Consider the following 21106-nt stretch of genomic DNA (forward strand, 5'->3'; position numbering starts at 1 on the left):
TCATCTCACCCCCCTCACCTCCCCGGCTGCTCTCCAGACCGGAAGGGAGTCTCTTCCTGCACGTTTCCTGGAGCTGGGTTTGGATAGACGCAGGAAAGGCCTGGCCTTGGGAGGAGGAAGTATATGGGTGTGGCCTTCGGGTGGGGGAAGGGGTGGTGGGGGGCAGGTAAGTGAACAAAACAGTGGGACTATCCAGATTCTTCACGCTCTGCTGCTCAGAACAGAGGGCCTGTGGGAATGGCAGAGACTCTGGGAAGGACACAGGCCCACTGGGATGGGGAGGGGAACAGTGTACAAAAAAAACCAGTTTTATTTTGAAGATTACAGAACTTGAGCCTTGACCCCACCCAGCTTCCATTTCCATCGATCTAAGGATCTGCAGTTGGGGTAGGAGTGAGAGAAGGAAGTAGGGAGGGGAGGGGAGAGACCTGCAGAGTAAAGGAGTAAGATGGCGGCTGAAGAGCTCACGCCACCCTAGGTCTGGGCTTCACTATCTTTACTCCTCCACACCACAAGGGTGACAAGAAAGGGGATGAGGCAGATGGGGGCTATGATCATGGCCAGGAGCACATCCTCTGGGGGGTCTGAGAAGGGGGGCTGCCCCAGGGAGCAGTTGGCAAAGTGGATCTGATGAGTCTCAAAGATGATCTGTTCTGCCCAGGGATTGGGGAAGCCCAGGCCAAACTCTTCTGCATTCCTTTCCAAGCAGTCTCGAAGGATGCTGTAAGGCCTGGGGACAGGAGAGGACTAGAGTGAGGGAAGGGTTGGGCCCAAAAAGAGGACTGTCCCACACTCACTCAAGGCCCACAAGTAGCAAGCCCCAGCCCTGGCCCAAGCCGCCCTCCAGCACTGCCCCTACCTGCTAATGAGTGCCCAGTCACACCAATCCTTTTCGATAGAGTCCATTTGAACCTTATAATCATCCCAGCAACGTAGGACATTTGTCTCATACTTCTCCTCCACTGTTTTCCCTGTGGGCAGAGATGCTGCACATTGACCACACCCCTACGCCACCCTCCAAGCCCTCTGGTCCAGGTACTTCCATTGAGGAGCCACTGTTCCCGTCTTCAAATATGGGAACTACCCGGAGAGCCTCAGAAGCCTTCCCAAGCAAGACAGTCCTGGCTGAGAAGAGAGTCTCAGCTCAGGAAAACTTTAATGTCTTCCATGTGCCCAGCAGTACCCCGCCTGGCAAGAACTTCCACATACACTTTTTCTGGGATCTTCTAATCCACCTGTGAGGTGGGGCCAGCTCAGAGCCGGCTGGAGGCTTTGTGGGATGAGAGGTAGACCACAAGGAACCCCAAGAGAGAACAGAGCAGAACTTAGGGGCACTAATTGGGTTTGGGGCCTGGCTTGTAGGAAGGGGACACTCCCCACTGACCTCTCTTCTCCTTGCCCTGGGCCACCCTCCCACAGCTGCTGGGTACTCACCTTCTGACTTTAAGACGTCTGGGGTGGGAAGAAGTTGAGCCAGGGACTCCTGGGGCTTCAGGACAGCTGTGGGCAGAAAAGGGGCAGGGAGATGGGATGCTGGGGATCTGGGGCCTGGAGGAAGGGGTGTGTGGGTTGGGGGCTGAGACCCTTGGAAGTCAGGGCTACTCTCAGAAAAAAAAGAGAAGCAATCCAGGCCCCCACGGGATGCCTCAGTGCCCAGAAGAGAGGGGCTGCACCAATTCATTCCCACTCACATCCAAACCCCTCCCTCCTTGCCAGCTCCAGACGTCCCAAGACCTCTCTGTGGGACCCGGGCACGCCAGCTTTTCCCCAGTGGGAAGCAGCTCGCGCTGCGCCCTCACCGTGGTGGGGCCAGGGACCGTCCAAAGAGCAGCGCTGTCCGCACCCGCACCCCGGGGCCCGTTCCGGTCTTGGCCGTCCAGCCCGTCTCCCCTCCAGGGCCTCCCGCGCCTCCCGCCCGGGCCTCGGGGCGCTGCGCTTACCGCCCAGCAGCAGGAGGAGGCGGAGCGCTGCCGGTCGCCCGGCGCCGGTCGCGGGGAGCCGCGGGCCGCCGGCAGCGCGCTCCGCCCGGAGCGAGGCCATCGCGCGGCGAACAGGCGAGGAGGAGCGGCGGCGCTGAGCCGGGCCCGGGCGGGGGCGCCTATATCCCCGTCCCAAGCCGCAGGAAGCCGCGCCGCTTCCTCGCAGGGGCTGGGACGGCTGCGGCCACGTGGGGGGCGGGGGCGACGCCCGGGGCCGGCGGGCTGGAGGGGGAGTCGCTGCCCCACCCGGCCCTGGCGCCCGCCGCTCCCTCCGCCGGGCCGACGTTGGCTCACCCTTTCTGCTAGCTCACCCTGCGGGGCTGGACAGCTCCCCTCGTAACCCCAGAACCGGCATCCATTTCCTGGGCTCGGCTGCGTGGCGCCCAGGACTCGTCGGGGTCTCTGAGCCTCCGCTCCCCGGACTCTAGCAACCCCTTCCCTTCCTCTGCGAGGCGGCGGGGGCGTGGGGGGGGGGCGGGTAGCGAAAAGAGGGAGGGGTTTGGGAGCTCAGAGGGCCTCTGAACGCTGCCGTTTCTAAGGCTGGGGGTTGGGGCTGTCCGGGGCCGTGGGGGAAGGGGCCCGTGGAGCTCAGCTCAGAGTTCCCTTTCCTTGGGAACACCCACTGATGTCAGCCCGCCTGCCAAAATCGAGGAGGAGGAGGAGAAGAGGGAGCCAGACCTTCGGAGTCTGGAGAAGGCCTGGGGATAGAGGTAGAGGGGAAAGCAAAGTCCGAATACCCTGCCTTCGAGGCACCCCCTGGGGCCTAGACCCACGAACCAGATTGAGTGCAGTGGCAAAAGTAAGACTGCTCCATTCCCAAGAAGAAGGTGGCCACAACTCCTCCGGGCCAAGGTTGTGAAAAGGGAAGGTTTAGAACCTACAATGTGTGACTTCATTCATGAGGTGGGTACATTATTTACAGAGGAAGAAGCTAAAGCCCAGGGGAAAGTGCCCAGGACTTGAGCTCAGAAGCTCTGAGTCCTAATTCCGTCTTCCCATTTTCCAGCTATATAGCCTGGAATGACCTCAGTTACCTTCATGAATCCTCAGATTCCTCCCATGTGAAACAGGGACGTTACCCTCCTCACTAATCTGTAGTGAGAGTGACACTTGTGAAAGGGCACTGCACTCACTTAGGCAGATGCTAGTTTCCTTTCCTCCTTTCCTAAGGACTTGCCTAAAGCCACACAGCTGAGCAACAGCAAGGCTGAGCCTGGGGCCCCAGCGGCCCTGACTTCTGCCACACCACAGCTGTCTCTGTGTCCTGAGCCAGAGCTTCGTAGGCCTGAAGCAGCCGAGGATCCCAGGAGCTGATTTGGCCATGACGTTCAACTCCAGACACAGCTGTCAGCACCGAACTTTCCTAAATTACTCCCAGACACTGACCCTTGGACTCAGCTGCTGCTGTTGTCCCAGTTTATGATTCCTTCCCACCACAAATTATCTTGCACCATCTCTCTTCAAATCTTCATCTCGGGGTCCTAGGCTCTTAAATCATGGCCACTGATAACCTGTTGTTCCTCCATAGCTAGGATCAAGAGGTTGCTTTAGCAAGGCATCCAGAGGGAGAAGGGAATTGGCCCACTTGGCATGAACCCCAAAGCCTTCCTGGTGAGGGTCATCTTCTGCAATGGGCAGAAAAGAGCCAGGCTGCCTTGGAGTCACTTCAGGCCAGGGACAAACTCCGTTCCTTCCCTCCCACCTGTGATTGCCCTTTTCAAGAAGGAAACATGGGGGCTTCCCTGATGGCACAGTGGTTGAGGGTCCGCCTGCCGATGCAGGGGACACGGGTTTGTGCCCCGGTCCGGGAGGATCCCACATGCCGCGGAGCGGCTGGGCCCGTGAGCCGTGTCCGCTGAGCCTGCGCGTCCGGAGCCTGTGCTCTGCAAGGGGAGAGGCCACAACAGTGAGAGGCCTGCGTACCGCAAAAAAAAAAAAAAAAAAGAAGGAAACATGGTCAAGAGGGAGATTTCTAGGTGATAAGATGGGAGGAGGAAGCAAGGAGGGGCAGAAAGCAAAATCAGCCATTTCCACTGGCCAGAGGCACCTGAGCCCACAGTGGGTAAAGGCTAGGGTTGGGATCAAGATTAAAGCTGACAAAAACAAATGTTGGGTTGTAAATAAGGCAGTATGGTATAATGGATAAAAACAAACAAACATTGGTTAGGACTCTGAAGGCAGGTTTTGCCTCTGTCTTGCTGTGTAACCTTAGGTAGGCCATTTCACATCTTTGGAGCTCAACATTTTCATATATAAAATCTATATTTTATATATAAAATCTATATTTTATATATTTCATATATAAAATAAACATTTCATATATAAAATAAAATTATATATATATAATTATATATTTTCATATATAAAAAGCAAAAGGGAAAATACAAGTGACTTGGTAGAAAATGGTATTTTAGCCTAGAGTTGGAATTAAGCTTGCATCATGATGGGGAGACCTCAAAGGAGAGCTTGTTGTAATCCTCCCTGAACTCGGGAGTTCAAACCTGTTGGAGAATCTGGAAATTTCCTCCCCTCCTGATTCTCCTCTTCTCACATTTCCTAGCCAGTTGGATGTTTGGCTGTTTTCATTTGACCCCTGGGGGCATCCTGGTAACTGCGGGTCTGCTGCTATGGGGGTCCTTTGGGACTGAACGGGGCTAGAGACCTCACCTTTTCCAAGTTGCCATAGGAAATAGTCCCAGGATCTGCAGCAAGGGGCCAGAGAAGGGCTTCATTAGGGACAGGGGCTGGCTCTTTCATGGGAAGTCGTATTTTCCACCCCTGCGGGCCGTTACCCTTCCTTTCTAAGCCTGTTTCTGCTTTAAAATATATACTTTTTGCTATAAAGACATACTTTTTAATTGCAAGTAATACGTAAGTATAGACTCATTGCAGAATACTTAAACACAGAAAACGTTATAACCCCATTCCTTTCTCACCTCCCCCAGGTATTTTGGACCTAAAAAAAGCATAAATGGGAATTAATATCCTTGTTCAGCGACTTTTTAAAAATTAGTAATGTCTTGGGTCATCTTTCCATGATACCATATACAGCTGTGCCTCTTTCGTTTTAACTGCAGTGTAGTATTGTCTTCAGTCTTTTTTCCTTATATCTAGTAGAGTCTAGGCTTTGAGTTTCCTACACAATCCCTTATTCCTCTGTCCTTAGCCCACTCCCACCACCAGTGCTTGGGAAGAGAGGGATCTGGTTCTGATCCAGCTGGACATTGACTTGAGATTTCTGGCCTCAACCTATATTGACTTCTCCTGGGCAGGGATCTTAACTGCCATGTAAATTTCCCTTCCTATTAGGGGCCAAAGGTCATCCTGCCTGGAGCAGGGGGAGAGGTAACTTGATCATAAGGAGGAGTGCCACTTCTAATCCTCAGCCTTCCCCCTATGCACACAGACAAGTCCAGAACAACATAGGGGGAGTCAAAAGCACTGGGGGCCTCCTACACAATGAAATTACATGCAGAGCATCCAGGAATTAGCTTTTCTACTGCATAGAGACAATCATACGTGCTGGCCTCTTCCCCAGCTGTCTGCAAAATAAAGAGCAGAGCACAGGAGAAGGTGTGGGGGAGAGCCAGGGTCAGGGAAGCCCGAAGTTCTGGCTGGGGGCAGCTAATCTTTCCAATCTGGAGAGAGGAGACAGGCTTCTTCAGAGGGCAGGGAGGCAGCAGAGAGAACCAGAAGAGCTACAGCCAGGGAGCCAGCTGGCTAAGGGAGGGAAGACAAAGGGGTAGGGACACAACTACTCCGTCTATCCCCAGCCTCCTCATCTCTAGGGTGCTGGCGTGAGGAGCCTGACCACCTCTCACAGGGAAGAATGGTTATTGGAGAAAACGCTGGCTCTCTTATAATATCTATAAGTTATATGTAAAAAGCAGAGAAAATTGTCAAGCCATGTTCCTCATCAACTGCTGGGGACTTAATAGTAGCAACGTTCATTGAACAATTACTATGTGTTGCAGAGTGTATTCCCTGACAGATATGCTGAGTGATTTCCAAGCATTTCTTAAAACTTCACCACCATAACATCAGAATTATCTTGTCCACGGGTGAAATGGGGGAAAACAGGAGTGATTTTCTCAAGGTCCCAGAGGAAGTAATTGGCAAAGCCAGGATATGAACCCAGGACCGTTTGATGCTAAGCTTCAGGTCTTAACCATTAGATTTATCACCTCCCTCTCACTCCAGATCAGAATATTGATTCTTTACTGAGTCTTGAAGGGAGGGGAGAAGGGTAGAGAGTTTCTTCCAGGACCAGATGGGCCCCTCCAGAGATACGAAGATCCTGTTTCACCCAACTCTGTACGCACAACCTCCTCCCTGCTTCCTTCCCTGACCAAGACTGAACCATGACATCACATGGTGGAGGCTGTTTTTCTGAAAAGAACCCAGGCCAGATTTATAAGAATGACGTTCAGACAGTGTGACTGAAGAGGACCATGGCCAAGAGACCACAGCACACACCCAGCAGTGCTGAGAACACTGCTGGTCCCTCGGCACCTGGGGCTGACTCATGGTTGCTGTCAGGACCCAATGCCAGATGCCAGGATTGCTTTCACCCTTCTTCCATTCCTTAGGACTGTCCTCTGAAACCATCCCCAGGAATCCTTCCACCCCTCCCCAGCACCCCAGAAGTCTAGGTGTTGTGTAACATGGGGATGCCCTGAGGGAGCCAAGCAGTGTGCTCAGTGCTTCATACAAATTGTTTCACTTAAAAATCACAACTCAGGGAATTCCCTGGTGGTCCAGTGGTTAAGGCTACACGTTTCCACTGCAGGGGGCATGGGTTCGATCCCTGGGTGGGGAGCTAAGATCCCGCATGCCTTGTGGCGTGGCCAAAACAAACAAACAACAAAAACCACCACCACCACCATCAAAAAACCCCTCACAACTCCATTATAGTAGGTACCATAGCAACCCACTTTACAAAGGAGGAAACTGAGGCTAAGAAAGGTTAACACCTGATGGAAGTCAACCTGCTGTCCAACCTGTAGACAGAAGGTCACTTATGTGACCTTGTGCAAGTTACTTAATCCCTTTGAGCTTGCCTGTTTTCTTACCTGCAGAAATGGGGTTACTAGCATGTATCTCACTGAGCAGTACCGATGAAGCGTGTTAAAGCATTTGGCCCGATGTCTGGCACTAGTAAGCATGCAATAAATGGTAGTTACTATTATAATGTGTACCACATATAGTTATGAAACTCTGTTTCCAAGATATTCTGGGATCCTTCCCATTTCATAATTTTGGTTGTTTTCATTACACAACACTCTTTATTGAAAAGAATACAGGCTTTGGAGTCAGATAGTCCTAGCCTGGGTTTGAATTCCAGCCCTCCTACTTACCAGTCATGTGGCCATGGCCAACGTTGTCAGTCTCCCTGAGCCTCAATGTTCTTCTCTGTAAAACAGGGATAAAAGTACCTACCCCCAGGCATCTTGCAAGGATTGTACGAGATGATGTAGGTTCACCTACAGTCCAATAGCTAATGAATATGTGAATGCTAAAAGCAATTTGTTAAATGTATAAAGAAATGTGATTTATTTTTGGTTCTTTCCATACAATGTCGTTCATGGAATCTGTAGATTATGTATTATACTTTTCTTTCTCCAAAAGAGTTTCCATAGCCTTGTATCTCATCCTAGCTGCAGTGGGGTGCAAAGGGCCATAGTATCAGCAGCATGGGACCCTGCGGATAAGCCAGGGAAGAAAGGGGGAGTCACAGAACCAAGGGGAACTCCCCTTTCCTGTCTGGCTAGGATTTGTTTGTCTTTCACACAGGCTGTGCCCTGCTGATATGGGGGTCTGTCCAGTGTCCAGCTTTGATTGGCATCTCTAGTACAGAGGAAGTAAGGAGCCCCTTGTCTATTAGGAACTGTTTTCCTCTGAACTTGCAGAGGAGAGTCCCAAACACATTTCTCTTCCTGGCACCACCAGTGAAAGGAAAAAACCATGGAGAAAATCCAGACTTGTGATTCAGAGCTAGAAGACCTCAGAGAAAAGAGGAGGTAGAGTGGAATGGTTTAGAGAGTAGGTTTGGAGTCAGAATGATGGGGCCCAAATCCTGGCCCTGCCATTTACCAGCTGGCTGACCTTGGCCAAGTTCCAGAATCTCTTTAAGCCCTGGTTTCCTCAGTTGTAAAATGAGTGTAAGAATATTGCTGGCTTCATATGGAACAAGATGGCCTACTGTAAAGCACTTAGCACAATGCCAGGCACCTACTGAGTGGTCAGTATTTGAAGGCTATTATTGTCTTTCTACTTCTGCAGTTTTACAGTTGAGGGCCCTGATGGCCAGGAAGGAAGCACAGCTCATTAGCTGTCCACCTGATCAGAGCTACTTCCCAGGCAGCGCCGTGCCAAGAGCGTGTCCCGTGGGATCAAGGCCCTGCATTAACTGTGCCAAGAGAGTGAGAATGGGCAGCACCACCCTAGCTGTGGGGTTGGAGCTTTCTCAGTATGTGCAAAGCAAGGCCTGAATCCCACCGAATAATCCCCCAAAGTAATTCTCCTTCCTGCTGGAATTATTTATTTTGTAATTAACAAAAGCTAAGGAGGCCCTTTCTAATATTTTGGCTTGAAGTTTCAGAGTTTAAACTTCTAAGAGCCATGGACAAGGGTTTATTGTGGGCCTGTTCTTACTTGCTGAATTGAATGCATTATTATGATCCTTAAGCAACTAGGGGTCAGGAGATAAGTACCTGAGGCGGAAAGCTGGGTTTTTGAGATTAGAAGACAAAATGTCCAGGAGTGGAGAGGCTTCAAAAATCGAGCCATGTTTCCAGGCTCGGTAATGTCCAGACCTCAACTTGCTTTGGAGCTGCCTTTGCTCTAAGTGTTCAGGGAGGGGTCTGGCACTTCAGCTGGCCCGGTCAAGGCCTGGGCAGCAGCTTGTTTCTGGTGACCTTCATGCAGGCTTTAAGGCTGTGCTTTGTTTTGTTTGCTTGTTTGTTTCTCCCCAGCAGGGTGGCCTTTCCCTGCTTCTGGGTGGGAAATGTGGGAGGAGGGAAGATGGGTTGCTCCCATCTCCACAGCTGTGTTTACATTTCCCTGTCAGGGACTGTCTGGGGCCCAACGGTTCCTCAATCCTCTGTGTCCCTTCAGAGAAAAGCTATTTGATATCCCTGTGGGCTTTACAAGGGAGGGGCAGAATGAGCAGAGGGGTTACCGTGGAAGGGAGGAAAGTTGGAAGGGAGGATGGAACAGTGCAGAAAGCCCTGTTTGAATTCTGGGAAGCATCAGCTCCCTCCCTTTCTACTAGTGGCCTGAAGACCAGCAGGGGACAAAAGTACACTTAGAACTTGCCTGCCCCAGAAGAAACAGAACACGTGACATGTCATTTCTAATCACTGGGTGGAACAAAATCTTGCTTGTGATGGGGTTGTGAATGCACAGAGCAGAACAGTCTTCCCTGAGGCTTCTTTGGGGCCAGTGGTCAGAGATACAGCATGTTAAAGCCAATAAGATCATGCTAAAATACATGCAAATTAAAAAGGATTTAAGAAAATGGTCAAGTAAATAATGCTCTTCTTCTCCAGGGAGCAAGTTGAGCTGGTATTAATCAGTATATTAGTGTTGCTGGACTCTCAGCCAAGCCCAGGAGAATGGCTGCCAAGGCAAATCAGGCATCAGGTTTCAGAAATTAAACACATTATTTTATTTTTCCACAATGGGGAACTTTCAGGAAAAAAAAAAAAGTCCTATTAGGCTACTCAGCACACTTTGTCCAGTTTCCTTCAGCCCCAGAGGCCTCCAATTTAAGAGCAAGATGAGCAACTGGAAGCCAGGAGTGACACAGTTATTCCTTTCTCCTATTAACTGCCTGGGGGTGGGGCTGGGAGGAGTGGGGCAGGGGTGATGGTACTGTTTTTCAAAGGTCTAGTAGCTGACCACTTGCCAACAGTTTTTCTACGAATTTATAGGGCAAAGACGTAAAGGGTTGGAAAAGAAAAAGTTAGAGGAAGCGCTGGCCAAAGATTGGCTGATAATGTCTCATGGACCATGGTCAGCTAAGAAGGAGCCTGGTCTCAGGAAAAACTCTCTCCCATCAGAGAGGGAGAGAGGAACCAATTGGCAGACAAATTTTCCCCAAGAACCCCATACTTACTGGTGATGTGGAAAGTTGGTTTTATAATCCTCTAGTGAACAAGGATAACTAAACCCTGGGTTTAGTCCTATGTCAAACATTGTGATGGATATCAGAGAGGTAGACAGCCTGGTAGCGAGTGTAAAGTGGTAATGGAGTTGAAGCTGGGGGAGATCCTGGAGGGCTGGCAGGAGGAGGTGGAGCTTGAGCTGCATTGTACACTCTGATATGTACAGATAGATCCCCTCTCCTTCCTTCCTTTCCACCTCAAAATATTTTTGTAACCATATTTTCTTTGTTATCACAGAATGTCTTTGTATCTCTCCTCTTGTCACTTGGCATACTTCCTGAAAACCAAGTGGTCCACTCCCATGGTATTAGTTAACAACAATGAGCTGATGCTTCTCAAACTGCTCTCCAGTCTCAGTCCTGACATTCAGATCTTCTGAACATCTCTCCTTAGATAACCCAGATTCCTTTTTTTTTTAACCTGCTGCCTGTCCCCTTCCCCCCCCTTTAAACCCATATTCTTTTTTTTTTTCTTTTTGCGGTATGCGGGCCTCTCACTGTTGTGGCCTCTCCCGCTGCGGAGCACAGGCTCCGGACGCGCAGGCTCAGCGGCCATGGCTCACAGGCCCGGCCGCTCCGCGGCATCTGGGATCTTCCCGGACCGGGGCACGAACCCGTGTCCCCTGCATCGGCAGGCGGACTCTCAACCACTGCGCCACCAGGGAAGCCCTAAACCCATATTCTTTATTTCAACAATTATTTATGTAGTGTAATGGTTCTCAAACTCGGTTACACAGTGGAATCACCTGGGATGCTCTGAGAATTCTTGAAGCTCAAGCCAAACCCCAGACCAATGTATCAGGCTCTCTGAAGGTGGGAGGAAGAAATCAGTAGTTATTAAAACTCCCCAGGTGATTTCAATGTGAACCAAATTTGAGAACCACTGGTCTAGAAAGCATTTGGAATGGAAAGGAACATCACTGAAAATTGCCAAGTATTAAGGAATATTTGCCTTGATTTGCTTGTGAATTGGATATAAGCAAGAGGAAAACAGAGAAGTCAAAGGTTCTGATATAAGGAAAAGAACACTAAATCTGCAATCCAGAGACCCGAGTTTAAGATCCGACAGAACAGTTTTTCATCTGTGTGAGGCAAGTCTTTTAACTCCTTTACACCAGAATAGCCTCGTGTGTAAAACTGAAATCCTTCCTACCTACTTCATAGAGTTGTCATGAAAATTATTTGAAGAAAAAAATGATTATAGGCTTTAAAATTATGTCTGTGGAGACAAATTTAAGGTAATGTTATTTTGTATTTTAAGTTTTAACTTTATATTTTGAAATAATTTCAGATTTACAGAAGAGTTACAAGTGGTAGAGAGTTCCTCTATGCCCTGGAGCCAACTTCCTCAAATGTTGAAGAAATGCGATTGCCAAAACCAGGAATTAAGATGGAAAAAATACTATTAACTAATCTACAGACCTTATTCTAATGTCATCAGTTATCCCACTGGTGTGCTTTTTCTGGACGAGGATCCAAGCCAGGATCACCCGTTACATTTAGTTGTCCTGTCTGCTCAGTCTCCTCTAATCTGGACAGTTCCTCACCCTTTGCCTTTTTGACCTTGACATTTTTGAAGATACTGGCTAGCTATTGTGTAAACTGCCCCTTATTTTGGATTTGTCTGATGCTTCCTCATGATTAACTCAGCTTATGCATTTTTTTCAAGACAACTATGTAAGTGATTCTGTACCCTTCTCATTGCATCCTATTGAGAGGTACCTAGTAAGAATATCTCTCAGCACTAGTAATGTTAACTTTGATCACTTGGTCGAGGTGATGTCTGCCAGATTTCTCCCCTGTAAAGTTACTCTTTTTCCTTTGGTAACTTATAGGTATCTTGTGAGAAGATACTTTGACTCAAGGCAACTGATTTGAATCTGAGTGACTGAGAAAACTATTGACAGAAATAGGGCAGTCCGGTGTAAATAAAGCAAGAATGATAACTTAGAGCCCATAGACGGGCGTTTGGGGGTATTTGTAGATGTGAAGGATCTGCAATGAAGGGGTTCCAGGTTGGTTTCAAATTATGAAGTGAGGCATGTCACTAGCGTGTGGGGATGATGCAACTACTGGATAAAGTCTTAAAGATATTAATGGCTCCGGGAGGTTTCCCAAGAGCCCTTCCTGTCCCCTGACAGCGCCGCCTTGGAAACCGTCGGGATCGGGTTGCACCACCTCGGACTCCCGAGTTTGGGGTATTGGCGCCAAACCGCAGAAGTGCGAAGAAGGATGCCCAGCCGGCCTGACCAGCGGTCGCGGGCAACGCAGTGCGCACGCGCCGGGAGGAGGCGCGGGGCGGGGCCGCGGCGTGGGGGCGGGGCCGCGGTGCGCAGGCGCCCTAGCGGCAGGTCCCTGCGGCTCAGGATGGAGGATGAGTGAGTAAACAATCCTGGGCCCGGCGGTGGGGTCGGGCCTCCGCACCTTGCCACCCGGGGCCTGAGGGAGGAAGAGTCGAAGGGGTCAGAGAACTGGAAGGAAGCGGAGGAGCACACTATCTGCCTGGCGGGGGGTAGCGGGGCGCCCACTCCCCGTTCCGAAGGCTGGGGAAAGGGGGCAGCGGGGCGAGAGAACCCCCGGCGAGAACCGCGTCTGCGGCGGGGAGGGCGGTGTGTCGGGGAGGAGGAGCGGCGGGGGCGGGCCCGGGGACGGGGAATCCCGTTGGAGGGCGGGGTGGGGTGGGCGGGAGCCCCAGCGCCGGGAGGGCGTGGGTGGGCGGTGGCAGCTGCGGGGGCCCTTAGCGAGGTGGACTCCCGGGGACCTGGGGCAGTGCACGGGAAGGACCAGACAAGGGGGCTCAGCGTGCGATGACTTTGGGGGTGTTGAGGAAGCGGTGGCAATAAAAACAGGGTGAGGCGAGTGAGGCTCCTAAGGAGCAAAATGGAAAGGAGAGCTCACTGTTGGGGTCGAGCCGGTGCCGCGTGCCTCCTTCGGGTTTGCGCACTAGGCGCCCAGCTAGCCTCCCCCTAGTCCCGGCCCTGAGTAAGAGGCTTCTCTCCAAATTTGGTCTTGCGCCAATCCCTGCCCACCCCAGAATTCTCTTGGGGATCAAATAATGTAAGGGAAAGAGCCTTGAAGCAAGGCAAGGTGGTGTATTTGGGACATGCCTGTTAGGAAATGTGGGACAAACTTATTTAGGTATAAAGCGACTTCTGAGAAATTGTTTCGGGGGCGGGGAGGGGAAGGAAGGTGGAAGGATGTTCGTGCCGCCGATGGAAATATTGAGAGTGGGCTTTTCACAGGTGAAATATGGGATTGTTAATAGAGTCGCCTAGGTATCGAGTCTAGGGCTACAGGGGTGAGGATGGGGGCTAAGAGCCGAGGTAGCCGAACCACTGGGTGCGTGCGAAGATGGCCTTGAAAGTGTAGGTCTTTTCTTCCGCGTTTGCTGCCGTGACGCCTTTGAAGAGAAAAATCCCCCACCCGGTGCTTTTAAGTTTAGGAAACTTGAAAGACGTTTCCAGCCGGAGAAGGTGCTAACTCCATCAGAGGTTTCTGTGAGAGCTTGTCTATTTTAAGCCTTGGAAACCCCAGGGCTGGGATATGTGGCATTGATAAAGGAGATTACTTAGTTGCGTAGAAGAAATTATTAGGAGATAAAGTACTTAAAACACACACACACACGTTTATAATAGAGGAAAGGATCATCTGTAAAGATGTAATAATACTGTTATTGTCAGGGTGTATGCTGAGTGTGTACAGACAGTGTGAATTAATTCTCCCAGGGCAGAGATGTTGGTTTGTTTTATCCACTGATGCACTTTAAGTACTAAAACATTACGAGGCACACAGTAGGTGCTCAATACATGTTTGTGGAATAAATAAGTAGTGGGACGATCTCTGGGACTGGGAGTTGGGAGATCTGGATCCTAGTTCTTCCACTAACTGGCAGAGTACTTATAGGCCAATCACGGAACTCGACGCCAGGGCACAGCTTTAAAACTTACTGAGGTGGAAATGACTTTTTCATTATGGTGTTACTTTATTTATTATTTTTTTAAAAATAAATTTATTTATTTATTTTTGGCTGCGTTGGGTCTTCGTTGCTGCGTGCCGGCTTTCTCTAGTTGGGGCGAGCGGGGGCTACTCTTCGTCGCGGTGCTCAGGCTTCTCATTGTGGTGGCTTCTCTTGTTGTGGAACACCAGCTCTAGGCACGCGGGCTTCAGTAGTTGTGGCACGTGGGCTCAGTAGTTGTGGCTCGCGGGCTCTAGAGCGCAGGCTCAGTAGTTGTGACACCTGGGCTTAGTTGCTCCGTGGCATGTGGGATCTTCCCGGACCAGGGCTCGAACCTGTGTCCTGTGCTTTAGCAGGCGGATTCTTGTTTTTAATTATTTTTTTAAAAGTAATTTATTATATTTTTGGCTGCCTTGGGTCTTGGTTGCTGCGCGCAGGCTTTCTCTAGTTGTGGTGAGCGGGGGCTACTCTTCATTGTGGTGTGCAGGCTTCTCATTGCGGTGGCTTCTCTTGTTGCAGATCACAGTCTCTAGGTGCACAGGCTTCAGTAGTTGTGGCTTACGGGTTCTAGAGAGCAGGCTCAGAAGTTGTGGTGCACGGGCTTAGTTGCTCCACGGCATGTGAGATCTTCCCCGACCAGGGCTCGAACCCATGTCCCCTGCATTGGCAGGTGGATTCTTAACCACTGCACCACCAGAGAAGTCCGGTGTTACTTTAATTCTCTTTGAAACAGCACTAGAATAAGGAGCCTAGGATTGAAAATGAAATTTTATTCCCAAGAAGACTTTCACGAGAAGGGAAAAGGGGAGAAAATGTAGTTGGACTTGTTTCTCTTATACTTGCCTTTGAATTAGCATGCCTTTTAAAACCATTTAAAATATTATTTATGTCTCTTTAATTCTTGAGATCTGAAATCTGGCTTCCTTAGTTCTCCAGGTAACAATTCCTGCCCTTGATTTGTGCCTTATGTGAAAATTGTAACAATTTATTTCGCTAAGTATATCTTTTTCCTGTCTTGTACTAACTTTAAAAAGTCTCTACTTTGTTGACTAGCTACTTCCCAAAGAAGGTTTGAGGCAGCAATACTAAAAACACATTACATTTCTACAAAGGATAGTTAACAACAGAGAAAGAGAAAAAAACAGGATAGGCATTTTTCCAATGGAGACAAACTGATGGCCAACAGGCACGTGAAAAGATGCTCGTCATCACTGATCATCAGGGAAATAAATACAAGTAAAAACCACAGTGAGATACCACCTCACACCTGTTAGAATGACCATTACCAAAAAAGACAAGAGATAACAAATGCTGGTGAGAATGTGGAGAAAAGGGAACCTTGGTGCACTGTTGGTGGGAATGTACATTGGTACAGTCACTATGGAAAACAGTGTGGAGGTTCCTCAAAAAATTAAAAATAAAACTGCCATACAATCCATCAATTCCGCTTCTGGGTATTTATCTGAAGAAAATGAAAACACTAATTCAAGAAGATATTTGCCTCCGGTGTTCAAAGCAGCATTATTTACAATAGCCAAGATATAGGAACAACCTAAGTGTCCATCAGCAGATGAATGGATAACATATGAGATACACACACACTCACACACACACATACACAGAATATTACTCAGCCATAAAAATTTTTGCCATTTGGGGACTTCCCTGGTGGTCCAGTGGTTAAGAATCCACCTTCCGGGGGCTTCCCTGGTGGTGCAGTGCTTAAGAATCTGCCTGCCAATGCAGGGGACACGGGTTCGAGCCCTGGCCCGGGAAGATCCCACATGCCGTGGAGCAACTAAACCTGTGTGCCACAACTACTGAGCCTGCGCTCTAGAGCCTGCGTGCCACAACTACTGAAGCCCACACGCCTAGAGCCCCTGTTCTGCAATAAGACAAGAAGCCACAGTGAGAAGCCTGCACACCACAACGAAGAGTAGCTCCCGCTTGCCGCAACTAGAGAAAGCCCGCTCACAGCAATGAAGACCCAACACAGGCAAAAATAAAAACAAATAAATTAATTAAAAAAAAATCCTCCTTCCAATGCAGGGGACGTAGGTTCGATCCCTGGTCAGGGAACTAAGATCCCACATGCTGAGGAGCAGCTAAGTACACATGCCGCAGCTACTGAGCCCTCGTGCCACAACTAGAGAGAAGCCCGTGCACTGCAATAAAAGATCCCGCCTTCTGCAACTAAGACCCGACACAGCCATAAATAAATATTTAAAGAAAAAAAATTTTTTTTGCCATTTGCAACAACATGGATGGACCTGGAGGACATTATGCTTCTTGAAGTCAGACAGAAAAAGACAAATACTATATGTTTTCTTTTATATGTGAAATCTAAAAGATAAAACAAAAGAACAAAATTTTTAAAAATATGTTGAGAAAGATGAAGAGAATTATACCAGATTAAGATTGAGGGAGAGGGTTTTAAAAGGAAAAACTTCTTTTAGAGAACACCTCCATTCCAGAAACTCCCTAGTTTTGTTTGTTTGTCTTTAATTTGTCCAAACTGTGTATTGGGCTCTTTCCTGGCCTCTTTAGTCCAACAGACTATCAATGGGGACTTCAGTGCTCCAAAACTTAAAGTCAAGAGTTCCTTAATGGGTAGAGTTCAGTGCCTCTGATGTGTTGTGTTCTCTGACACACTTGCCCTAATATTTTGATTCAAAATGGAATAACTGAAAAGTCTTGTTTTACTGAATGATAATGAGCAGTCTATATATATATATATTTTGTTGTTGTTGTTGTTTTGGCCAAGCCATGCGGCTTATGGGATTTTACTTCCCCAACCAGGGATCGACCCCGGGCCCTTGGCAGTGAGTCCTAACCACTGGAATTCCCAGCAGTCAATAAATATTAAGCTTTATGCTAGTGTAATGCAGAACCAGCCAAGGTAGGGCTCTAGCTTATTAGGAAGTTCCTTTAACTCTTCTGAATCAGTGTTGTACGTCCTAAGAGCCAGCGTTTGGGTCTCATAAAAACTAATCCTGCTTTGATATTTATCACCATTGTCTCAAGTGCACGTGACCTGATTCTTTTAATAAAGCAACACTAGAAAATATTAATGCTATAATTTTATTTTAAATAAGAATTCAGGGGCTTCCCTGGTGGCACAGTGGTTGAGAGTCCGCCTGCCGATGCAGGGGGCACGGGTTCGTGCCCCGGTCCGGGAAGATCCCACATGCCGCGGAGCGGCTGGACCCGTGAGCCATGGCCGCTGAGCCTGCGCGTCTGGAGCCTGTGCTCCGCAACGGGAGAGGCCACAGCAGTGAGAGGCCCGCGTACCGCAAAAAAAAAAAAAAAAAGAATTCAGTATCGCAACTTCTTGTTAGTAAGGTTCTTTGTGTGTGTATAGTGCCCAGAAACCCAGTGAGTTTTCATAAAAGTACACAGTCCTATAACCTTCACCACAAGCAAGGTATAGAACATTTTCAACATCTCAAAAATCTCCTTTATGCTTCTTTCCATTTAATCCCTTTCTAGAAACATTCTAGTAGAATGTCATGTAAGCGGAATCATAAAGTATGCAGTTTTTTGTGTCTGAATTATTTCGCTTAGCATAATGCTTTTGCGATATATTTTGCATATACAGGAACTGTTTGTTCCTTTTTACTGCTGAGTAGTATTCCATTGTACGTATACACTGCACTTTGTATACATTCACCAATCCATAGATATTTGTGTTATTTCCACTTTTTGGTTGTTACGAATAAAGATGCTCTGAACGTTTGTGTACAGGTTTTATGTACATATGTTTTCATTTCCCTTGGATAAATAATGAGAAATTGTGTGCCAGGTTTTACGGTAAGTATATATTTAACTTTATTAAAAAAAAAAAAACTGGCGGGACTTCCCTGGTGGTCCAGTGGTTAAGAATCCGCCTTCCATGGCAGGGGATGTGGGTTCGATCCCTGGTCGGGGAACTAAGATCCCACATGCCACAGGGCAACTAAGCCCACGTGCTGCAACTACTGAGCCCATGCGCCAATACTAGAGAGGCCATGCACCACAACTAGAGAGAAACTGGAGAGAAGCCCGCGTGCTGCAACAAAAGATCCCACGTGCCGCAACTAAGACCCAATGCAGTCAAAAAAATTAAAAAGAATAATAATAAAAAAAAAAAACCTGGCAAACTTTTCCAAAGAGGCTGTACCAGGGAATTCCCCAGTACAGCCAAGTTCAGTCGTTAAGGCTCTGCACTTTCATTACTGAGGATGCGGGTTTGATCCCTGGTTTGGGAACTAAGATCCCACAAGCCACGCAGTACGGCCAAAAAAATCATAATAATAAAAATAAAGTAAAAAAAATAATGTTGCAAAGTGGCTGTACCACTTTGCATTCCCACCAGCAATGTGTGAGGATTCCAGTTGTTCCACATCCTTACCAGCAATTAGTATTATAACTCTTTTTAATATTAGCCATTCTTGTGGTTGTATAATAGTTATGTCAATGTGGTTTTAAGTTGCATTTCCTTAATGACTAATGATGTTGAGCATCTTTTTGTATGCTTATCTGCCATTTCTGTATCTTTTTTGGTGAAGTATCTGTTCATATTTTTATTATTTTTTAAATTTATGGCTGTGTTGGGTCTTCGTTGCTGTGCGCAGGCTTTCTCTAGTTGCCGCGAGTGGGGGCTACTCTTTCTTGCAGCTCACGGGCTTCTCATTGCGGTGGCTTCTCTTGTTGCGAAGCACCGGCTCTAGGCGCGTGGGCTTCGGTAGTTGTGGCTCGTGGGCTTTAGAGCACAGGCTCAGTAGTTGTGGCACACGGGCTTAGTTGCTCCGCGGCATGTGGGATATTCCCAGATCAGGGCTCAAACCTGTGTCCCCTGCATTGGCAGGCAGATTCTTAACCACTGTGCAACCAGGGAAGCCCTCTGTTCAAATTTTTTGCCCACTTTTTATTGGGTTCTTTATTTTATTGAGTTGCAGGAGTTATTTAGATGAAGACTTATTTTTAAACTTCTTGACCATAATAGCATATTTTGGAATTTATTCTCAATGTATAGGTGAATGTAATGAAAAGCTCTTAGCTTAGTACTTAACTGGAATATAAATAGTGTTTTGTGTATATAAGTAACTAAATAACAGATCTAGTAAAATTTAAAGTATTTTTTGTGTGCCACTTCCTTTGCCTAAGATGAATGGACCCATTTCTCCAAATCTGTTCTAGTGAATGCTGAGTTTTTTGTTTGTTTGCTTTTTTTTTATATGTAATCTTGGAAGTGATAGCTGTTGTTAATGTCCAGATGCTGTGAAAACCCATCCTATGGCTGTGTTTCAGGTGTTTATTTTAATCAAACTTATCTGTTCCAAACAGTATGTTTCATCTTCCTCATTCACTTTGTGGGGATTGGCCAAGTGCCAAATAAACTTTTTGAGACACCGAAAACACATTAAAAAGCCAAGCAAAATAAATATTGACCCATGGTCACATGAGATTCAAATATCACTTAAATTGTAAAAGGAGGAAGCATGGCTTATTATACATTATGATTGGTTAAAACGCAGTGACATTTTCATGTACATGTGTGTACTGCTCTGGCCAAATAAAGCACTTGAGTAAAATTAGGAATAGTGGGGCTTCCCTGGTGGCACAGTGGTTAAGAATCCACCTGCTAATGCAGGGACACGGGTTCAAGTCCTGGTCCGGGAAGATCCCACATGCCACAGAGCAACTAAGCCCGTGTGCCACAACTACTGAGCCTGTGCTCTGGAGCCCACAAGGCACAACTACTGAGCCCACGTGCCACAACTACTGAAGCCCGTGTGCCTAGAGCCTGTGCTCCGCACCAAGAAGCCACCGCAATGAGAAGCCCGCACACCGCAACGAAGAGTAGCCCCCGCTTGACGCAACTAAAGAAAGCCCGCGTGCAGCAACGAAGACCCAATGCAGCCAAATAAATAAATAAATAGAAATAGTGCCATTAATTATTAGACTATTGTGGTGTGCTCACAGTCATCTCTTTTGGAAGACTGTAGGAGATCACATTTCAGCCATAACTCCTTTTATAATAAAAATAGTGATGTTTTCCTGTGGCCATCTCCTCTAAGAAATCTACACACACACACACACACACACACACACACGCGCACCCTAGCAGCTGTGGATTCTTTTCTTTTCCATTACTTGGCCTCCATTTTTACCCTTTTTTCTTTCTTCTTTTCTTCTTTTTTTTTTGTTTTTGAAAAGTTTTATTTAAATAAGGGTTTAAATACAATACATAACATTAAAACTGAAGGAAAAAACCAGTTACTTCACGTGGCATTGGGCAGCTGTTGCTAGTAAGTTGCGAGCTCTACAGCTACATGACTGATACATCGGTTTGAAATTTGTTCCCTTGTCAAAAGTTTAAAAAAAAAAAGTTTAACTCTGATAGAAGGTTGGCCTCACATTCTAGTTTGGACGTCGATCAGCTAGGATATGTCTGGTCAAAAAGACGTTGGTGGCAAGCCAGATGTCCTGTCACCTCAATAGAAGGAAGGTGGCTGCTCTAAGCTCTGCCCACCTGGTCACGTTGGAGATACCACGGGATCTTTCCCCTGATGATCAAAGACTCCCTCTAGCAGTACAGCTGCCGTCGCTGCCTCACCCCATCCTCCACTCTCACCTTCACCGAGGGCTGTTCAGGTGGCGACATTCTCTTAGGGCAGGGAACTCTGTAGAGGGATTGCTGAGGAGCTTCTGGCCAGACATAGCCGCCTGTGATCTTGGGGCTCTGGACTTGGCTGAAACATCGCCGTTATTGCTTTGTTTCAGGCTGGACACTGCCAGGTGCCTACTGCGTGACCTCTGTTTAAATGAGGGACTTCAAGACTAGACAGCACGGCTCTTTTCAGTTTATTGCGTGAAGGAGTTACACTAGTCCAAGTTAAAAGCAGACCCCAAATGGTTACATTACACAAGCTGTGAGGTTTTTAAACTTGTGACAAGGGACAGGAGGAAAATTCTACTCATTGCAAGGAAATCCTCACTTAAGCTTCAGTGAGCCAGGAGCAC

At 47.9% G+C, this 21106-nt stretch overlaps 1 protein-coding gene and 1 pseudogene across 1 annotated transcript; one reads left to right on the plus strand and one right to left on the minus strand.

Moving 5' to 3' along the window:
- Positions 1-305: 305 nt before the first annotated feature.
- On the minus strand, positions 306-2149 carry RAMP2 (receptor activity modifying protein 2). The gene is made up of 4 exons (XM_065897422.1): positions 1941-2149; positions 1435-1500; positions 860-971; positions 306-730 (listed from the first exon to the last, which is right to left on the minus strand). The coding sequence occupies exons 1-4, from the start codon at positions 2038-2040 to the stop codon at positions 475-477; spliced, it is 534 nt and encodes a 177-aa protein (XP_065753494.1). The 5' UTR covers positions 2041-2149; the 3' UTR covers positions 306-474.
- LOC136139052 (uncharacterized) lies at positions 2044-3573 on the plus strand (annotated as a pseudogene).
- The last annotated feature ends 17533 nt before the right edge of the window (positions 3574-21106 follow it).

Source organism: Phocoena phocoena, chromosome 19 (genome assembly GCF_963924675.1).
Source record: "Phocoena phocoena chromosome 19, mPhoPho1.1, whole genome shotgun sequence".
In the NCBI taxonomy this organism is placed as follows: Eukaryota; Metazoa; Chordata; class Mammalia; order Artiodactyla; family Phocoenidae; genus Phocoena; species Phocoena phocoena.